Here is a 23,116-nt window from a genome sequence, read left to right as displayed (position 1 = left end):
GTAGTATAACAAAAACATGATGCAAATCCCAAAGGAAATTTATTTAGAAATTTGACAAAGCTTTACCTTGCTGTCCAATTAGAAAATGGATTATAGGAAAGAGCCTTCTAACAGGCTAAAGATATTTATTGGTAAAATTTCTGGAGAGAAACTGGCCATTTGGCTCCACCAATATTCCCTACTTCAACCATGTACTCCTGAATATCTGTTCCTGAGGGACTGATGCTTTCCTCCAGAGGAAATGTATAAATACATTGAAACCAAGGCATAAGGGTGGCTTTAAGGCATTTTGTGGATATCAAATTTGGTTTCCTGGTTTCAGACTCTTGACTGTTTGCCCAGTTTTGGATTGCCTTCTTGATGTGTTCTCGAGGATTTGTGGTTGCTTTGACTTTCCTTTTCAAGTTGCCCCAACTGTAGTTTGTCCCACCAGTTTTGATTCCTAACCATTTGATTCCTGACTACTAGCTCTGGGCATTGAGTTTCTCTGTCCTCCTTTTAACTATCCCCAGAATTTGTCACATACTATATTAAAATCTGTTTCCTGCTCTGACTCCACAGTCATGACTCACTACTGACTGTATTACCAGAACGGAAAGAGTAGTACTCATTCCAGATTGCTGCCAGAATGAATGCTATTGTTTTCTCTGTAATACTCTACTTTTCAAAGCATGATCACCATTTATCTCATTTGTTCTTACAACAGTATCGTTGTTCATTCCCATTTTATTGGTAAGAAAACTGAGACTTGAGGAGGCCAAATAGTTTGCTTAATACTAAATAGTGAATATTCAATAATGTGAATGCTAGTTTGAAGGAATTTAACCTTCCTCAAAATTCATGTCTTAAGGAATTTAACAGTCATGTAGAGGAATGATTTTATTCTGATTCAAAGTCTTTGATCTTCTTTCTTTAACTGTTGAGATAAGCAATTATTGTATCAGGTTGTTGAATTTATTGAATTACTAAATTTCTGCCTTTTAATTTCTTCCCTCCTTTCCTTCATCCAAACATTTATTGAATACTTACCATGTATCAGTCAATGATCACAGTGCATTGCTGAAGATTTTTAAGAAAGATGTAGTCCCTGCCTTCAAGTAGCTGCCAATCCAATGAGGAAAAAACACATAACAGGGTGCCTGGATGGCTCCATTGGTTAAGTGTATGCCTTCGACTCAGGTCGTGATCCCAGGGTCCTGGGATCCAGCCCAGCAAAGGGCTCCCTGCTCAGTGGGAAGCCAGCTTCTCCCTCTCCCTCTACCTTCACCTCTGCCTGCTTGTGCTCCCTCTCTATCTGTCAAAAACAAAAGACAAAAAACACATAACAAATGACTACACCACCATATATATATATATTTAAAGACTTTACTTATTTATTTGACAGAGAAAGAGACAGCGAGAGAGGGAACACAAGCAGGAGGAGTGGGAGAGGGAGAAGCAGGCTTCCCGTCGAGCAGGGAGCCCAATGCGGGGCTCGATCCCAGGACCCTGGGACGATGACCTGAGCTGAAGGCAGACGCTTAACAACTGAGCCACCATATATTTTTAATATGAAAATAATTACTGTATAAAAGTATCATCTCCTGACAGCATATTATTAACCTAAATTTTGCTAATTTATTGTCTGTGTCCTTTATTAGAATGTAAGCACCATGAGGACAGGGACTTTGTCTTATTCATTACTATATTTCTGGTGCCTTGGAACTATCCATGGCTTGGAGAACACAATAGATATGTGTAGAAAGGAAGAAGATGTTCCTTTTCTTTTAGGCTTTAAAAAAATAATTAATCATATTATGTTTCTATTGACTGAAGACTATTTATTAAATACATGAATTCAATGTATTTCTCCTAAAGTTTTGGTTCTTTTAAGTAGAATTTCTTTTTTAAGTTTTCTATCTTTATCAAACAGGCCATTTGTATTACATTATTTAATAGATATACAATCTTTTAAATATAGAATAACTTTCATTTATTTAATGAGAAATATGTACTGCTAGAAATATATAATGTCTCCTTGAAGTTGTCCTATTTCATGGTTTCATTATTTGAGACTCTTTAGTATGCTTTTAAGTGAATTTGTAATGAAATTACAGAGTTGCTACTTGTTTATGTAATAATATTGGAGAATTAAGTTCTTACTCAATTATTAGTCTATATAAAATTTCATTTTCTGTTAATGCTTGTTGAGTAGTAGATGGCCAAAAAGCTCAAAGGATTGATGTTTCAATTATATTCACTATTTCACGTTTATATTTGCGGTGTTCTAACTTCCACAACATCTCTGCTCTTACTCTGTTCTGTTTTATAGGTGATTATATTTCCTTTGGCATTTCCCTTATTTAAACGTCAAATAGATTACATTTTATAATTCCAGAGTACTGAAACGATTTCTCTCTAGTAAGCTTTCAAAATAATTAATAGTATTGTTTACTTGTGAAAAGCTAATACATGTTTTACATTGATTCAATATAACACATTTTCAGTTTAGGCATTAGTAGAGGTATTGAGACAATAAAAGACATTTTGAATTTTATAAATATTCTGAATTAGGACAATTCCAAGGAACTAATGGATAGGAAAAAGAAAGTAGAGCTACAGAAATATCCACTGTCAATTCACATTTTAATACCTGGAAGCTATATGGATAACCTTAGCAATAGCTAAGAAGTTTACGGCATATGAATGATGCCAGTGTTGGTGTGGGTTCCTGCCAATGTTAAAATTAAACACACACACCTGAGAAATAATTTGGAAAAATTAACCCCATGAAGTACCACTGTCCCTTTAAAAAATAAAAGTAAGGAAGAATCTCTTTCTTGGCAGGAACTTAAAGTACTAAACTTTATTTACAAAAAAATCAGTAACACAAAATTTCAATGAAAATGAAAGGTAGAGAAAGTCAGATATTGAAACAACAGAACAAAAGTCTAGTTTAAAACCTCAGGTGCATTTTGGTCAACTTTTGGCCAACTTTTTGGTCAACTGTTTTCTGTGGGTTAGTAAATTATAAAGGATTATTTTGTTACTATTATTTGCTTATTCTTTTGGCTTTTTTTAAAAAAAAGATTTTATTTATTTATTTATTTGAGAAAAAGAGAGAGAGACAGAGAAACAGCATGAGAGGAGAGAGGGTCAGAGGGAGAAGCAGGCTCCCCACTGAGCCAGGAGCCCAATGTGGGACTCAATCTCAGGACTCCGGGATCATGACCTGAGCCGAAGGCAGTTGCTTAACCAACTGAGCCACGCAGGCGCCCTTCTTTTGGCTTTTTTACTTTTATGAGGTCTCAGAGAAAAATTCCTACTTTGTAATATGTCTCCTCTTGTTATAACTAGTGAAAAACAAAGAAAAAATATATAGCTAATTCGGCTTTATGTTCTTAGCAGAGATAAAAGCCTCAAGTTTGAGACACGAAATTCTTAAGAGCCTTATGAAGTAAACAAATATAGTATATATATTATATATATCTTTCTGTGTATGTGTGTATGCATATATATATTTATTTTTTTTAGAAAACTAAAGAAGATAATGCTGTCCTATTTGCTCTTTGAAGAAAGGGAAGTCAGGTCAATGAATAAAGAGATACAAGTGGATTATTAGTGTACTTAATTATATAATCTGAACACTCACAAAATTCTGCTGTCCTTTTGTGTTAATAGAGAAGCACAACTTCTATCACTGTTTAGTAATTATTACAGACATTGCTTTAAATGCTTTTATATGTTTTCTCTTTAAATCTTCCAGGCAATACATATGCAACTGATTTTACAGGTGCAGAAATAGGTTCAAAGGCAATTTGTTTGGATTTGAACCCAATCTATCTGATTTCAAAACCACTCCTTTAGCCACTATCCCATACTGCAAAGGATTATTTGGGATTAGGGTGGGAATGGTGAAACAATAAACAATGTTTGGGAGAAATGCTGTATTTTTCAAGGAACCATGTGACCTTTCTGTTGTGCTTATGAAAGAAAACACCATGATATGAATTATGAGGGCAAATCACGTGGCCATGACCTTAATGTGCTTGCTGAATGTGACTAGCCCTGAAACCTGCTCTTCTGTCTTCTTGCTACTGCAAAATAAATCAGGCTGAGTCTGTTTCAATATAAACAAAGACACTAGTGCTAAAACTGTGGCCAATTTATGACATTTCATCTACACAAGCGTAGATTAGCCAAACAGAAATAAAGTTTAATATACACATTCATGCATATTTAACAGATACTCAAATGCTAAATGTGATTAAGCTTCTGGATCATTTAAGATATCCTTTAAACTTATGATTATGTGCTTTAAGAATTATTTTCACATTAACAACAAAGAGGCTATATACAATGTATATCTCAAATTCTGTAAGATTAAACTCTCAGGAAGAAGTGAAAAGAGATAAACAATAGCTCCAGGAAATCAAAACATAAATCTCAGATTGTCTCAATGTACTACCTGCTAATTGATCAATGAGGTAGTTGTTTCAAGCCGTTCTTCCATTGGTTAATCCATAGCTGCTGGCACCAATACAGAAAGGCTGTAATCCAAAATTTCATGCACTAGTACGAGGCTGAAATTGATTGCATATACCATCTCCTGGGTGAACTAAAGTTTGCTAAAAATGCTCTTTCTTACTTTGAAGGGATTCTATTAATGAGACAACTATTCCAAAGGACTCTTGGACATTTCCTCGTAACATTCTTTTCCTGCTTCTACCCAGAGTATATGCTTTTTGCTATAATTATATAGACAAATGCTAATACTTTCAATACCGACTAGGAGATTAATAGTGAGACACATAATAAATCCTTTGCCAGAAAAGCATAATAAGGAGTGATATATTAATGGGACTATGAAATTAAGTTTAGGTTAATCTTAATGAATATAATTAAAAACAATTTATTTATCCTAAGTAATTTTTGTCTAGCATTAAAGTGATTCCCAGGAAACAGAAAGGCTAATGGAGTTTTTTTTAACCTTCACAAACATACGATATAAAACCAGACTGACTCTAGAGATCATCTCTTGGTGGGTAGCTTTCACCAAAACACGCAAAAACGTGATGACTTTGTTCTTGTAAAATAAACTTCCCCAATCTCATTATCTTTTATCTGGTAAATGTGGTAGAAAGGAACTAATGGCCTCAGTCCAGGTCCCAATGTAAGCTGTGTGGAATAGCCAATACACCTGAGGCCTTGGCCAGCTATACCTGGGGGAATCAAATCTCAATTTTGTCACTTAAAGTATGACCTTGCACAACTCTCTTCATATTAGTTTCCTCATTTGAAAAATGGGAACGATAAGATCCTACTTGCAGGACTGTAGCAAGGAACAGAAATAATATATGTAGATGTGCATGGCAGATAGGAGATGCAGAGTCTATGACAGCGATAATGGTTGACAACAATCAACCATAAACTCCACTTTTAACATACTTTCAGTGTTTATTAGTATGAAAATAATTACATGTATTCTTTTACATTTTTTTTTTCAGCGAAGGGAGTATAGGTGGCTATAGTGTCACGTGAATATCTTATCTTTGGAAAATGAGACAGAGAAGACAGAAACTATTGATTTATTTAAGTGAGAATATGCCAACCTATGCTACTTGAAAACAACAACAAAAAAGCCAGAATCTGGCTTTTTTTTGAGAGAGAATGAGAGAGAGAGCATGAGAGGGGGGAAGGTCAGAGGGAGAAGCAGACTCCCCACTGAGCAGGGAGCCCGATGCAGGACTCGATCCCGGGACTCCAGGACCCTGACCCGAGCTGAAGGCAGTCGCCCTACCAACTGAGCCAACCAGGTGCCCAAGAATCTGTTTTTTTTTTTTTTTAATACTGGAAATGGGTACCAATTTCAGATCACTTTCACCTAGGTGGTATTTTGAATGTATTCATGAAGGTGGCATTTAAGCTGGAAGGAATTTCAAGAGGAGGGGAGAGGAGGACAGGGCTATAGATAGAAGGAAGAACATGAGTAAGGCACTAAAATAGGAAAGCACAATGTATTAATTGGGAACAGAGTGGTTCAGTTCGGCTAAAGCATTGTTTCCCAACCTGGGGACCTCAGAGTTACTGAAAGTGATCCATGAATACTTATATACATCAAGTATTGTTTATGGACAAATACCAAACACATTTATGTTGCATGTATGTATATTAGTTTCATTGGGCTGCTGGTAACTTTTGTTACCATAGACTAGATGGCTTAAAAATGACAGAAATTTATTCTCTCACAGTTCTGGAATCTAGAAGTCCAAAATCAAGGTATCAACACAGCCATGCTTTTTCTGAAGGCTCTAGAAAAGAATATTTCCTTTCTTTGTCTGACTTACTTCACTCAGCACAATACCCTTTAGGTCCATCCATGTTGTCACAAATGGCAAGATTTCATTCTTTTTTATGGTTGAGTAATATTCCATTAGATAGACAGACCGATAGATAGGTATCAAACTTTCTTTATTCATTCATCTATTGATGGACGCTTGGATTGCTTCCATATCTTGGCTTTGTAAATAATTCTGCAATAAGCTGAGGGGTGCATATATCTTTTTGAATTAGTGTTTTTGTTTTCTTTGAGTAAATACCCAGTAGTATAATTACTAAATCATATGGTATTTTCATTTTTAATTTTTTGAGGAATCCCCATACTGTTTTCCATATCAGAGAAAGACAAATATCGTTTGATTTTACTTATATGTGGAATCTAAAAAACAAAACAAAGGAACAAACAAACAAAACCAACAGATTTCAATACACAGAACGAACTTGTGGTTGCCAGAGGGGAGGTAGATGGGGAAACAGGTGAAATAGGTGAAGGGGATTAAGAGGTTCAAAGTTAGAGTTATAAAATAAGTAAGTCACAGAGATGAAAAGTAGAGCATAGAGAATATAGTTAATAATATTATAATTATGTTGTCTGGTGACAGAGGGTGACTACACTTATTATGGTAGCAGAGTAATACATAAAATTGTCAAATCACTATGTTGTACACCTGAAACAGATATAACACAATATATCAAGTATACTTCAATTAAAAAAAAAAAAAAAGCCCTTCCTTGCGTCTTCCTAGCTTCTGGCAGTTGCCTAGGCTCAGAGCAGTGTAACTTCAATCTCTGCCTCTGTCTTTACATGGCCTTCTCTCCTGTGTCTGTCTTCACATCATTATCCTTCTGTGTGCCTGTTTGGCTGTGTATCACTTTCCCTTATTTTTATAAGAATACCAGTCATATTTGATTAAGGGCCTACCTAATTCCAGTATAACCTCATCTGAATTTGATAAGATCTACAAAGACCTTACTTCCAAACAAGGTCACATTCCCAGGTATCTGGGGCAGGACTTGAACATATTTTTTAGGGGGGACACAATTCAACCCACAGACAGTATGTGTGTGTGTGTGTGTGTGTGTGTGTTTCTATTCAAATATATATAATTATTATGATTTTTAAAAAGCAAAAATTATTTAAATAGCATTATTGAATTGAAAATAGCTTTTTAATACTATATTTTTCTCAATGGATATTAAAATAATAAACCTCTCGGGTAGGAGTCCAGGAGTCTACAATTTTTTTTTTCACGATAAAAAGAGTTGTACATACTTAAAAGTGTTGAGAGCTATTGTTGTAGGGTTCCTGTCCAGAACAGAATGAGGTAAACTAGAAAGCAAGCTTAAGTACGGAGAGCCCTTGGTACTAAGTAAGATAAGGACTCTGGGCTTCATTTATTAGGTAGAGAGAATTACGGGTGATTTTTTGAGCAGATGACATGTATGCACATAGAAATTTTTGTGATTAATAAATTAAAATTTCTGACCACACCATTCTGTCCACCAAAGTGGAGCTTTAGGAAAATTACCGTGTACAGGATGGACTGATAGAGTGAGTGTGGAGACAAGGAGAGAAGGTAGGAAGTGAGCAGGATCTGAGGATGAAAAGAACGAGACGCATGCTGGGCATATTGCTGAGGAAGAAGGGGCAGAGGTATGACTAATCTGATGGTGAACGTGTAAGTGTGTGCATTTGTACATATGTTTATGTAGATATTTGAGGGTATATGTATGCAGTATGGTGTTTGCATGATGTCTAGCTCTTTCTAAATTCAAGAGTACCTATCATTTCTGTACCACTCATTTGATACTTTTAATGTTTTGACTTGTGGATTACACGGAAAATAATTCATTTTGACTAGTCTACTTTTTTGTACCCAGTTGGCCCTCAAATATTTGTTGGCTGGTAAGCATCAACATTTTAGCCGTTCCAAATCTGGGTCAAATTTGTTAACAAATATTGAATTTCTATTTTGTGTCTGTGTTTTCTGCTCAGGAGAAAAAGTAGCCAGGTGAAAAAGGTAGAACTAAGTAGTTTGAGGAAAGTGAAATTAAAATTTGGTGAAGAAATTGTAAAAAGGCGCTTAGCTAGTCTAAATGATTTCAAGTTCCCAAGGCAGGGCAAATTATATACAATGGTCCTGAAAGAGTGCGAAAACTAGATCATGATGAACAACTCTCAGTGGTCTTTGAGAAGTCTTGGAGAAGTACTAGAGAATTAAAGTGCCAAAGGGGAGAAAGAGGAGATAAATTCTTGAAAAACCACAGCAGGTAGCTTAATATTACCTGTAGGTGAGATTACAGAATGGTTCACTCATTAGAAAAGGAAGCAGTAAGTAGTGTCATCAAATTAAACACATTTTCTTGTTTATGTTGTAGTTATTCGAAAAATTGGTAATAATTCACATCTCTTTATAGTTTTTACTTTAATTTTGCCCAGACACAGAGACAGTGAATCTGGATTTCAACTAGCCAGTTGTCAAGTTCCCTTATGATATTCTTCTGCACAACTTAGAGAAACATGAGCTGGTTGTTAGCAGAGGATGGTAGCTATTTAATAGTTGAAGGATTATACCAAATAGGTGCTTATAAACAAATGAGTGATTTTCAAACTTTTTGGTTATGACTTACAGTAAAAGATACATTTTACATGATTACCTAGTAAGCACACATGTACATATGTATGTGTATATATGTGTATGTAATTAAAATAATAGATGCCCCTTGATATTTTCCATTCTGTTTCATTAAACTGCTGTTTGCAGCCTACTAAATCTATTTCATGGCTCACTAATGGATTGAGGTTTATAGTTTGAAAAATGTAAATTGATTTCAATCAGAATGTTTCTAGTGACTATAGAGCTGTTTTTATCCTGTTCCATCAAATATTTGGATGAAGATATAGAAGGACTGTGCTGAAGTCTGAAGACTATACAATAATAAGACAATTTTTTCTGCATGATAAAATAGGATTAAGAAATTCCCAGCAAAATAAATTTAAATGGAAAATTAAATAGAAAAATTGAATAAGATAAAAATTGAATTAATTTAAGTTTAAAAATGTATGTACAATTTTGCACTTTCTGTCTCAAAATCTATATGTGAGGTTTGTGTTGCTGCTTAGCAGCAACATGTCTACAAACAAAATGAGATCAATAACAATGAAACAAAAACCTTGGTGTTTCAGTTGATAAGAATTTTAACATGAGAGGGTAATGGAACTGAAATTATTTGGGAACCTACCATATGCCAAACAGGAATCATTGGTGCATTACATTAATCACTGGTGTCACTTTGCTATAAAACCTAGAGCCAAACAAAACTGAATCGATTTGGGGTTACATTAACAGGAGTTATATTTCTAAAGATTGAGGTTTGGGTAAGAGTTACCTTTTGTTTTGTACTGGCCCAAACCTACCTACCTGAACACTTTTTCAGATAAAGTTTAGAGGGCAGCTAGAAACCCATTCTTTAAAGAACAGGTCAAGAGAATGGGGATATTTAGCCTGGCGAATTGCTGTTTTCATTCATTCATTTTTTAAACACCTTTATTCAGTGTAAATTACAAGCCAGCCATGTTAGGTGCTGAAGACACAAAAATAACCACAGCATTGTGTTTTCCCAACGCCAATGAATGAAAACATTATTTATTGACCCTTGCTACTACATTCGTACCTTAAATGTATTAGTACCTTTTGTTCTTTAATCCTATGAATCTCTAGTTTGGGTTGGATAAACTATGGCTTCGAAGATAAGTCATTTGCCCAAGATTACACAGGTAAGTGGCTCAGGAACTGGAATCCAATTCATGCAAGAAGTTCTACTAAACCTGGAGCATGTGTTCTCAACCACTGTGCAATATTGCTTCTTGATATGTCTTTTGCAATATCAAATCACTATATTGTACACCTGAAACTAATCTAACACTGTATGTTAACAGTACCAAAATTAAAATTAAAAAAATATTGCTTCTTAAAAGTCAGATTCATGGGCTTCTTACCTTTGAAAAACTGTCCTTTGAAAGTAGGGGTATGCATCTATTCAAGTAAAAATGTATGCAAAATTAATATTCACCACATACAATGGTTTTAATCTGAAGATTTAAAAAATGAACATTTTAGGTAGCTTCTATTATTACGTAACTGTCTTTTATTTCAAAATATTGTTAATGCAAACACTAAGCCATTTGTACATTTACAGGGAAATAGGCTTTGTAGGCTAAAAGGAAACAAACCTGCTGTCTTTTCTAAACTTTATGCTCTGGGGGATAATATTGAAAACATATAACTGTACAATTATAGAGACTTGTATGTGGTTATAATTGGTTTTACATGTGTTTATAGGTCATTCAACATATATTGTGTCTGTATACTAAGGGTACAAGGACACATTTATTATGTGCTGGCTGCTGATTTCAAGTAATTCATTGAATTCTCACTTCCCTATGGGATGGGTATTCTCATTCCTGTTAGTGAATGAGGAGACTAGCTCAATAAATTGAGTAGGCTGCGCAGGCAGTAAGTTGTGAGGATGATTCCAAAGCCTATGCACTTTCCACAGTACCACACTGCTTTAAAGGAGCTGACAGTGTACTGGAGAGCGCTTATGTAGAATAAAGTATGCAACAGAAGTAGAATTTTCCTACTTTGAAAAAGTGATATCCTTTTTACCCACTACCTATCTCCACTAAAGGAAAATGAACAAATACAAAATGAACAAATGAGAAAAAAAAACAAAGTGCACACACACACTGCTTAAGAAACAAAACAGAGAAAATTAAAGTGAAAATATTAAAATGACATTAAGCTATTCATTTGGAAAGGAAATAGAAAGTTCAGGTTGTCACTGTCTCTCAAAGCACTCATGCAAGAAATCTAAAAATAGCAAGAGACAGAACCTGCTGCCATATTTTTTTACACACAGCGGGTGAAAAAAAGCTAGTGTGATGATATTTCAGTCTGGATTTTCATAATGAAGATATATCATTTTAGATTTACAAATGAAAATAGTGCTCACAAAAGTAGATAACACTATAAATAAAATATTATAGGCAGTTATATATGTCACAGGATTTTTAAATTATAGCATATCTAAGTCGCACTATTAAAAGTTACTGGTTTTGCAAGTTTTTCAAACAGTTTTGATCATTTAAGCATTTTATAATTCAATTGCTACTTAATATAAATGGACATACCAATTACCACTTCTTTCAAAAGGATTTTTTTTTTTTTGTCTAATAATCAGTCATTTTTCAGCGCAAGTTTGAAACAACTAAAAACTAATTGTAAGTGCTGGATTTGAGGAGCTTTGTTATACATAACCTACAGTACCTTAGAATTTTCCAATATTCTGAGAGTTAACTTGACTAGTTGGTCCAGTTAAATATGAGTAATAACAAATTGGGTTATGATAGATTTGTATATTGACTCTCTTTATTTGAGATGACAATTAGAATGACTTGAATATGCCTCCAGATACCGAGTATTTCTGGTGGCTTGTAATATATCTTTATTGAAAAGGGCATATTTCATGAAATATTAAAGAAAATGACATCCTTCATTTCAAAGGAGAAAACAGCAGTCATGCCTGTTTAGTTTTAATTCAGGACTAGCAGCAAGATTACTGTATCAATTTTAATTTACTTAAGCAGTAATATTTTTGTTTTATATTTATGCAGATACAGTAATCTACTTTTTTCACACATTAAGACTGGCCATGAAGATTACCTATATTTTTAGATAATTTCAAAAACCTCTGAACTGTAAGTGACTAAGGAAAAGGGAGGCATCATTAGTTGACATCATACCTGAAAATCGCAAGGGATTTTTGAAATGTGGGATTTGTAGCTCCCACCAAACTGCCCTATCTATAGTGTCACTCAGTGCAGGCTTTTTAGGTTGGTAGGTGAGTTCAAGAGCTGTTTGTTGTTCAGAGCTCCATCCAGAGCTGATCACTGTTTGACAAGTTCTATTTTAAGTCGTGCCTGTGTGTGCAGGTGTCAGCCTCTTTCATGGCTGTAGAAAAAGCCCCATTACACTCCATCCGTATCCTTCCCCGACAACGCAAGATCTTTCCCCATGGTGCGTTTGTTTCTGCTTTGCCAGCCACTTTTTATTTGGGTAATTGGGGGTTGGGGGGGCTAGGCGGGCAGTACTGCGAGGAAGGGCGAAGAGGGAAAGAAAGAGGTCGTCTGCCACTCCCCTACCTTACAAGGCACGTGGCACTGGCAGTGGCAGCTGCTGGATGCAATGATGAAGACGAAGATGATAAACCTCCTCTTAGCAAAAGGATACTGAAGGAAGGAGGCAGCAAAGGCAAGACACACACTCACTGTGTCCTTCCCCACAGGGAGAATCCACCCTCAAGGGAAAAAGTACAAGGAAGCCACTACCCGCCCCGCCTCCCCCAGCTTGCCCCAGGGTCTGGCATTGGTCCCCGTGCACCTGCTCACCTGTCTATCCGTTCAGGGTGGTTGGGGGAGGGACGAGGGGTGTCGGGGTGGGTGGGTGGAAAGAGAAGGAGGGCAGGGCAAAAGAGGGGGTGCACCGAGGGCTCCGCCCCCGGGGCTCTGCGCAAGCGCAGTGGCCGCTACCGCAGGCAGGGGGCGGCAACATGGCGGAGTGAGCGGCGGCGTCGGGGCTTCACAACAACAGTGGTTCCCGTAGCAGCGGCAGCGGCAGCGGCAGTAGCGTCGGCCACAGCCTGAGCTTCAGCACCGGCCAGCGTCGTGGCCAGCTGCTCGCCCCCCAGGGCTTTTCGGAGCGGCGGCCGCATCTCCGCGGGGGGCGGGCCGGGCCGGACGGACTGGGAGGGGGAGAGAGAGGAGGCAGCGGTAGCGGCGGCGGCAGCGGTACAGCTGCTGGGCGGGCACTGCCGCTCGCCGGGCAGCCGTTAGCGGCGCAGCCACCTCCAGGAATAAGCCTGGGAATAACCCACCGCCTCCGCCGGGGACGGCGCCGGAGCGGGCCGGACTGACGCGCAGGCGGGAGCGGGCCCGGCGCCGCGGCGCTGGTGGATGCTGGGGCTCCGAGGCGACGGCCGGGGGGCGGGGGCCGAGGCAGGTATAACGGTACCGGCGGAGGCAGTGCCTCTGCGCTTCCCTTCTCCCCAGGAGGGGGACAAATGGCGAGCGAGAAGCCGGGCCCAGGCCCCGGGCTCGAGCCTCAGCCCGTGGGGCTCATCGCCGTCGGGGCCGGAGGCGGAGGCGGAGGCGGCGGGGGCAGCGGCGGTGGCGGCAGCGGGGGCAGCGGGATGGGAGAGCTGAGGGGGGCGTCCGGCTCCGGCTCGGTGGTGCTGCCCGCGGGGATGATTAACCCTTCCGTGCCGATCCGCAACATCCGGATGAAATTCGCAGTGTTGATTGGACTCATACAGGTCGGAGAGGTCAGCAACAGGGACATCGTGGAGACGGTGCTCAACCTGGTAAGGGAAAAGGCGTGCTCTCCTTCTGCTTCCCAGTCCCCGTAGCCTCCCTCCCCAGCCTCTCGCTCCCACACACCTCCACCCCCGGGGTCGCACACGCAGCGCGTCCCTAGGAGCACCGATCGTCGGGCGGGTATTGCCCAGCGGGTGACCTGCCTGCGCGCAGCCGTAGCCACGCCACCACCCCGCTCTCCTCTGGTCCTCTCCTGCCACCTGAGTGCAGTGCCCAACTTAACACCGCTTATTATCACTTCCCCTGACTATGAGTAGAAATCATTCCTTGCCGTGCAGGTTTTGCGTCGACTTGAGAGTTTAGTTAGGGGGAGAGAAGGCCTCCTTTTCTCTGGGGTTCTTTCTTCCACACTCTTAATTGTCTGTGGTGTCGCTCTCTGAGGATGAAAGCCTTGCCCCTGGAGCCTAAATTCCCCCGTGCTGCTGAAATGTGAGAAGCGCATTAGGTCTAACTTGAGCAGCTGGGGTGTGATGTTTTCGAATGAGGAAAATGATGCAGTTTTGCATCTGCCTTTAAATATATTCAGAGGCTGTGATGGAGAGTGTTGTGGCTGTATCTCCCACCCCCCCTCCCCGCCCCATCTCTTTTTAGGCAGCCTTCTTTCTTTGAAATATTGCCCTGCATATGCTGACCTCTTAGTCTTTTTTTTTTTTTTTTTTTTTTTTTTTTTGGTGCACGCAAGGTGTTAAAATGTGAGGGCACCAAATCATACAGGTTGGTTTCTATGGTTGCCTTCCGAGAGCGTGGCATGTGGATAAAGACTAAAGGAAAGGTGTTAAATGCAGCCATAGGTTTTGGTTTCTTTCATGATAAGAAAGAGTTACTGCAGAACTGTGTATGACTTAATGTTTTGCGCTATCTACAGAGAGGCTAAGAAGCGTTCAAGATGTCAGGGGAAGGAATGAGCAGAAATAAAGAGCAGAATCATAAATTGCGGATAATTAAGAGTAGTTCATTTTTAATGTTTTGCAAATGCAGTTTTTGCTGCAGCAAAGCTTTTAAAACAGTTTCCTCTGCAATATCTAATCCTTGACATACTGTTAAGGTAGGGTTTTGGAAGACAAGGCTTAAATCAAGAGCGATCAGTTGACTGTTGTATTTGGTGTGGAGTCACAGAAATATAAAAGTATGCTTACAAGGGGATTTTATAACATCCATGTAGTCTGATTTTTCAGCCAAGCAATTATTTTTATTTGATCAATTGGAAAACTGAAAGCAAGCTGCAGCTACAGCAGTGGTATCCTGAGACATGGATTAATGTCTATATTTTATGAACCTCTTAAATTCACAGAAAAGTTAAAGCTGCTTTTTTTTTTCTTTTTTGCTAGTAAGTCAAGTCAAAGATAGGAGAATATGTATTTGCTTTGTTATATTTTTACTGTTTAAATAGAATACACCTCTTTCTACTCTGTCTACCCTTCAGATGAATCACCACAAAAGTCATTGTTTTGGGGGGAATGTCCTCTCGATATAACCAAATTCTTTTCAAAACAGTAACAGAAATATTGTTTTTTGGTAGTTTTAATTTTAACCAGCTACAAATAGGAGGTCAGTACTTGCCTTTTTAAAAAATAAGCAAGGTGAAATCTGAAAATATATTAATATGTTAGCAGGTACTGTATTTCTGTAAATTTGAAAGAACACATATAAAGTTTTTTTTTTCCAGTTTTCACCTAACCAATACCATTTTTACCTTAGATGATGTGATATTAGGTTATTTTAGTAAGTATTTGTATGCTTACTTAATAATTTTAACATGATAAGAGACAGTAGAGCTCTCACAAGCTGGAAACTGATTTGAATGTGTAACCAGTTTGGACTCTGCAGCAGTAGTGATGTATGCCAGATCAGTTCTTAACAGATGGGGTTCTATAGATATACAGTAGGTTATGAAAGGAAGTGAAATACTTCTTTTGAGATAGAAAAGAAATTTAACTCTCTTACAGTGCAGTGAAAATCTGGCGTGAAGTCTCAGTATGCAAACATTATATTAGAGATTAACTTTACTGTTAAGCTTAATTGGAGTAATCAGAAATAAGGTAATACTGAAATGTTATATCCCAAATCCACGTAAGACCTTGTAACTGCATTGATTTTAAATAAAAAAGGTTAGGTTTAAAATTTCTTTGTATGTATTTAAAGGATGCAATAGGTCTTTAAATGGAAACTTTCGGGGAAAAGAATGTATGACAAAGGGAGCTATTTACTATTAAGTTAATTATATTGATTTTGGAATACAAATTGATCACTTGAAGGGTAATATTTCTTGAAATGTAGGTTTAGGGCTTTATCTTTCTAATATACTCATGATGAAAATGTCATGTGAAAATTTAAGCTGATTCTGAAAGTATTTGGAAATCATAGGCATTTAAAAAATAATTACCAAAACTTAGTTCTATTTACTTTATAAGTAAATTGGTAAAACCCATTTAGGGAACTCAGTAACTAGTTAGAAGTTGGAAGCCTCTGATATTATCTCTAAAATGAGTTTTTCAATTTTCAATCTTAAAACATTAAATTAAAAAAGTAGGTAGAAATAGTGAAATCTCTATCACAGTGCCACTTATGACAGAAAAGAAAGGAAGGGAACTAATGAAACTTCAAAGAGAACAGTTTCTACTTAAACAATCTAAATCAATCACCTTTGCCAAAATATTTTTCTATTTTTCCTGTACATTCTTTATCTCTGGATAATATGAGAATACTAATATTTGATGTTTAGGTGCTATTTCTCTCCTGCCTTGCCCAAAGAATTAAAAGTTTTGCTGAGTAAAGTTTAAGCATGCAGTGAAATATAGAGCTTCTACACGGCCATGGCTGTAATTTTTCTGCTTTTATTTGCCAAGGTAGAGCTGTTTCCATTATTCAGGTTGGTTGTGAATTTGTCAAAGAATCACCAATGTAAAGAGAAATAAAATGAATAATTTCTGTTGTAGATGGATATATTTTGCATAATGATACTGATAACTTGAAACATTAAAATATAGCACCCTATCTTTATAGCATGAGGAAGATGAATAAATTAATTTGTAAATAATGTTACAATGAGAGTATATCATCAAAAATTTTGCAGTGTAGCTGTGAAAGAAGCTGATCATCAACAGACTTTGACTTTAGGAAGAATTATTTAATGTGGCAGTATAAGAGAGTCTAGCTATAGATAAGGAATTTGGTTGCCTGTTTCAGTTAAAAAATAGGCATACTGCTTAATTGAGTGCTTCCTTTGTAAACACCCTTAACATATGTTTATTATAGGGTTTTTCTTTCCTTGAAGTAAATGCTAGGTAAATATCATGTGTTCTTAGTTTATAATATGAAAGTTTCTTTTTATCAAAGATTTTAATATAAACATAGTATTAGAAAAGATAAAATAGAGGATTGATATTTACTTAGTGAAAGAATTCAGGTTTGAATAGTTGTCTTAGGTAGCATTTAATTAAAATTTTTTTTTCACAAATTATTTCCTCTGATAATTTCATTTTTTTTTTTTTACGTGTGAATGGCATATTGTATTGAAAGCAATACAAGATACTTTCCTGGGATTTTGTGGGCTAAGTTCCTTTCCTCTCTTGCATATGAATCATAGTATTTTTGTTAAAAGGAAATTTTTAAGTGATTCTCTTGTAATTGAACATGACAGTAACTTTTCTTAGAGTTTTTTCATTTGTAGTTTGATAATCAGAATCGTTTTCACTTTAAAGATACTTAGAATTTCACAAAAGGTATATTCTGCATTTGAACTAAATTTATTTTAAAAATATGTAATTGCATCTTAGAATCATGGAAGTCCTTAGTATTAACAAAACCGCATTTACTTATATTAAGAGAGAATTTCCTGCATTTTAGTTTATATTGACATGTAAGTCTTTTCATATTAACTTGAATTATATTTTATTTTTGCTATTGGGTATTGAAAGTTAAATTAAAAATGCATTTGTAAACATTGGAAGTTACACTATCAAGAGTTCTAGATTTTCCATAGAAAGATTAATTTAGTCATGGAATGATACTAAAGCAGTCTTGATGAGCCCTGAGAAATGTACAGAATTATTGAATCATTATATTGAACATCTGAAACTAATGTAACACTGTATGTTAATTATACTTGAATAAAAAAAGACAGTAAAGAGCAAATACTCTATAGCCAGTTTATGATCAAGGCATATTAATTTTAAATAAGTATTTTGTATATTGCTAGTCAGTTTTTGGCAAATACCGTGCTGTTGAATAAATGTATTTCAGGGTTCTGTCTTTGCTATGCTTTCTCCAAACACAGCGTAGAGAAATTCATTGGTCCTAGCAGACTCACCCCCCATTTTGGATCCCTGATGTACTACTGTATCATAAAATTCAATCATCCACATTTTTGACTGTTTAAGTATTATTTTGCATCAGTTTCATAGGCTTCTAGTTTCTTGCCTGTACTTTTCATATTTTATGCATTGTCAGCGTACAGGTGTCCCCTGCTTTCCAAAAGTTGGTGTTTTGCCATTTCACTTTTATGAAAGACCTATATTAGTATCTGGTTTTGTTAACCAAAAGAATTCTGAAGAGGATTTTTGCTTTTACAAAAAAGCCGTTACTGTACTAGTAATGGGTCTTTTGTTAAAGTGAAGTAGCGTATTGCCAACTTTTGGAAAGTGAGAGGTACTCTTCGCTTTATGCTGTTTCGGCTTTTGAAAGGTTTCATAGAACACTCTACTTTTGGATAGTGGGGGAAACCTGTATCTCCTTATACAAAGACACACCTATCACTCTCTAGTATTGTTATTTATTTATTTATTTATTTATTTTTCTAGTTTTGTTATTTATATGTGTTTCCCCTTCTATGCTGTGAACTCCATGAGGGCAGGAGGCTGTTCTATGCATACAGATGGTCCCTGATTTAACCGATGGTTCAACTTATGATATTTTGACTTTACAAAGTAAAGTCAAATGGTCTAAAACACACGCATTAAAAACCATACTTAGAATTTTCATCTTTTCCAGGGTTAGTGATATGCAGTATCATACTCTCTCGTGATGGTAGGCAGCAAGTCACACCTCCCAGTTAGCCACTGGATCATGAGGGTGAACAACTGATACACTCAGCCATTCTGTACTCGTATAACCATTCTGTTTTTCTGTACTTTCAATATAGTATTCAATAAATTACAGGAGATATTCAACACTTTATTATAAAACAGGCTTTGTGTTAGAGGATTTACCCAATTGTAGGCTAATGTAGTGTTCTGAGCATGTTTAAGGTGGGCTATGCCAAGCAGTGATGTTCAGAATGTTAGGTGTATTAAATGCATTTTTGACTTTTGATGTTTTCAACTTACAATGGATTTATCAGAATGTAACATCATAAGTTAAAGATATATATTTATTTTTTATATTTTTGGCTCTTGGGTAAGTTAAATGCATTTTGAGTAGGCAGGACCCTACTATTAGGCAGTAGAAGACCAGTTTCTCAAATTACAATCAACAGTAAGGTCCAGACCCAAGATCACGAAATGAATGAGACTCATTTAATGTATTGCCTAGTTCTATAACTAGAAATGTGTGTTGAATATGTATGCATTATGTAGACCTTACTACATAGGTAAGTGTTATTGTAAACTGGCATATTGGAAGAAGTTAGAATCTGATAAGAACTTTTCTTTTCAATAAACCTGTGTGTATGTCAAATATATAAGCACATGACAAAAATTATGTTATTAGTAGCAAAGAATACATAAAATGCTTTGAATAGAAATTAAAAAGTATTGGGACACCTGGGTGGCTCAGTCGGTTAAGCATCTGCCTTTGGCTCAGGTCATGATCCCAGTGTCCCTGCTGAGCAGGGAACCTGGTTCTCCCTCTAACTGCTGCCCCCCTGCTTGTGCGCTCTCTCTCTCTCTCTCTGACAAATAAGTAAATAAAATCTTTAAAAAAAGAAATTAAAAAGTATTGTTACAATATATCATATTACCAGGAATAGTGAACATCTCTTGTTTTTGTCTGTCTAGCATACATTTCCCTTTTTGATAAGGGTACTGCAGTTGCCTTTGAGGAACCACTTATCTGCCATTCTTAGTTCAGCTGGTTTAGGTGGGCTGGGCATATAACCCAGGCATGGCCAGAATCACTGTGATTGGTTCAGGGTTGAACATTTAACTCAAAGAGAGTCACAGGGTCAGTCGTAGGACTTGTGCTGAAACTCTTTCTGTTGGTGATGCTGAATTGGTAGATTCATTCTATAGTGGTGGGAGCCTGTATTAGAATTTGACTAAGTATGAAGAGAGAGAGAGAAATAGATTCTTTTTTTTTTTACGATTTATTTATTAGAGAGCAGGTGCATGTGAGCATGCGAGCATGTGCATGAGTGGGCGGAAGGGCAGAGGGGGAGGGAGAACCTGGAACAGACTCTGAGCGTGGAGCCCAATGCTGTGCTCCAAGCTGGGCTCAGTCCCAGGTCCCCGAGATCACGACCTGAGCTGAAATCAAGAGTTGGACGTTTAACCAACAGCAACCCAGGTGCCCCGAGAGAGAGAAATATATTCTTGATTCTGCTTGAGCCTCTGGAGTTCCCTGTGCCTATGGAGATTATCTTCTAACCATTAAATTCTCTCTTTTAAAGTTTATTATTGTCGTTAGCTTAAAGTCATTTTAAATTGGGGCTTTGTCACTTGTAAATGGAAAGAATCCTTTTTAGCATAGACTTTAGTAAATGGAAACGGGATGTTGTAAGGAACAGACCCTAAATGTTGAAATGGAGTATAAGGCAATGAGGACTTTGCTTCCCCCTCGCAATTCCTTCTAAGAAGTACAGAACAGCTGTTTTAAATTGTCACCTGTGTATCTTTGCCCATGGAATTACTGAGGTGGTAACTTTAGGGATGCTGTAATGTTTTGGCCACTTTTTTGTGGCCTTTGATAATGTTCTATAAGAGGGCAGCTAGCTTTGGTGCAAGCTGGCGTGCTTGAAAGCGGAGAGGGAAGATAATACTGTCTTTCCAAGTAAGAGCAGCCCCTTCTGCCTGTAGCTACACATAGCAGAGAATCAGAATATCAAGAACTTTGAAGATTGAAAAGCCTAATTTTTTTTACTCCATGCTAAAGTTGGTAAGAGGAAAGGCAGGAGTTTAAATTAGAACCACATAAAATTCTGTTTTATAAGCTTCTCTCAAGCATCTCGTGCATTATACTCTCAGCTTCCTGACCAGAGTAACAATCCAGTTCCTAAAGAGCTTTAAAAGACGATGCTACCAGGGAACAAGTGAGAGATTAACCTATACCTCCTCACCCAGGTTGTTGTTTCACATTGCTTCAAGGAAAATCATTAAGTTGAGGGTGAAGGGGATGAGTACTGTGAAGGTCTGTTGCTGGGTGACTGAATATTGTTAGGAAATTGAAAAGACGGAAATCTGGATTGGTAAGCTATATCTTGACAAGATCTCTGGCTTTGATGCTAATTCAACCAGTTGACTGAAGTTAATTGACCAAAAATGTATTAAGTTTTTAGGAAAACTACTTCTAGAATAACTTCCAAGTCTGGTAAACAAAGACCTGTGTTCCGCTCCTTCTAAGGCAGTTCTAAGCTTCAGTAAGAGGAAGTGGGCTGCTAAAGCAGTGTAGCTGCTGGCCGGAAAATCTAAGGCTACGAGGGTAAACGGACAAGTGAAGTCTTCTGAGATAGTAGGAATGAATACATCCGAATTGGCTGAACAAGGAACTGCATTGCCAGGATAAGAAATTCTTGCTACTCCAACCAGTAGTGGATGGTGTATGCTTCAAATTAGTGACCATGGTTTATCTCACCACTCTTCTAAGTGGGAATTATTATTTATGTTCTTTTACCATCCTATATTAAGTATCAGGGAGATAGCTAAATTTGTTGTGTAACTATATGTTGTTACAACTCTATGTTGTCAGATAATGAGGTATCACCAAAAAGAATGCACATTTGGACCTGACCAATTCATAGCACAATGATTTTATTAGACTTGTAGCTTGATTCAGTAACTTGACATTTTCTTTGTCTCTTCCTCACCCCCTGCTCACTCTGCACCCCCTCTAGGTGATGAGTACGTTTTCTATTGTGGCTATGGTAGTAACATTGTTAAACATGGGTATTGAAGAATTATGTATATAGAAAGAAGTGAATATATACATGAAAAATTATGTATATACACCATATATATACATATGGTGTATGGGCAGCCAAGGGCTGGAATTTTACAATTTTTTGTCGGTTTTGGCTGCATAACATCCATTTTTTCTGCTGCTAACAGTTCTAGATTTTTTGACACTCCTTTGGAGAGTCATCCCTTCTTGATTCTTGGTTTGGGGTTTCCGTGGATTCCTTTCTGCTTTCCTGAATCAGAAACAGAACCTGGACCTGGGTCATCAATAAAGCTTTTGTTGAAAATCTAGCTGCACATTTGAGCAGCTCGGTAACTTCTTTATTTCTGTCAGAGAAAGAGAAAGATACTGACCATTGGAGTTGATAAGATGTTAGAATGTAAGTCTGTATTTGACTGGCAATCTGTCACCATGAAGTAGAGTATGCTTGAGAATGGACCTATCACAGAGGCACCTAGAACCAAGAGAGAGATTACCGATGACATCTTTGGAACCATTCAGGTCAGTCATATCCCCAGACTTTTCAACGCATTAAGCTAATACATTTCCTGTTTTGCTTAAGCCAGTTTGAGTTGCACCCCACTGACTTCTGACCAATATTCTAAATTAAATTAAAAAAAAAAAAACCTTAGGTATTAAGTATTATAGGACAAGTCATAAGAAAAATATTAACTTGGCAAAGGACTTGGTATATTTCAAGAAAGAAGAAATATATATTGCTCATTAATATAGAAATTTATTTTCACTAACAACATAATAGCCAAACAATGAAAGACAAGTGATTTAAAAGAAAATTACCATTGTTTCCTAGTCATGTGAAAATAATCTTTTTTTTTTTTTTTAGATTATTTAGTTATTTATTTGAGAGAGAGAGTGAGTGCAAGTAAGCATGAACTGAGGGAGAGGCAGAAAGAGAGGGAGAGGGAGAAGACTCCTTGCTTGACCCCAAGGCTGGATCCCAAGATGCCACCCAGGCACCCGGATAAAGTAATCTTAAATGATGTTGGAGGGCCTGTAAAATGTTAACAGCTGTTCTGAATGACATTTTAACCATATGTATTAAGAGATTTAAAGATGTTCTTGTCATTAATCCTTAGTTCTTTAGGCTAAGGAAGAATTACCTATGGACAAGTATGAGGGATAAATGTAATTTTATGATATAAGAAAAAATTGGCAACAACCTAAATGTTCAGTAATAAGAAAAAGTTAAATGAATTATTTTACATCCATATTATGGGATATCACACAGCCATT

The 23,116-nt window shown here is 37.1% G+C and overlaps 1 protein-coding gene across 9 annotated transcripts in view; it reads left to right on the top strand.

Moving 5' to 3' along the window:
- The first annotated feature begins 12,911 nt into the window (after window positions 1-12,911).
- Window positions 12,912-23,116, top strand: part of NBEA (neurobeachin) — a 680,995-nt gene continuing 670,790 nt past the window's right edge. For all 9 annotated transcript variants that reach the window (XM_064586204.1, XM_054506303.2, XM_064586203.1 and 6 more), the window contains exon 1: window positions 12,912-13,740. In XM_064586204.1, the coding sequence (XP_064442274.1) occupies window positions 13,441-13,740 (300 nt within the window). In that variant the 5' untranslated portion in view covers window positions 12,912-13,440. The remainder of the gene's footprint in view (window positions 13,741-23,116) is intronic.

Source organism: Mirounga angustirostris, unplaced genomic scaffold, assembly GCF_029215605.1.
Source record: "Mirounga angustirostris isolate CCGP_5_RB_7025 unplaced genomic scaffold, mMirAng1.0.hap1 SCAF_3, whole genome shotgun sequence".
Lineage (NCBI taxonomy): Eukaryota > Metazoa > Chordata > Mammalia > Carnivora > Phocidae > Mirounga > Mirounga angustirostris.
The sequence above is the reverse complement of the archived record's forward strand: the minus strand, read 5'-3'. Positions and strand labels throughout refer to the sequence as shown.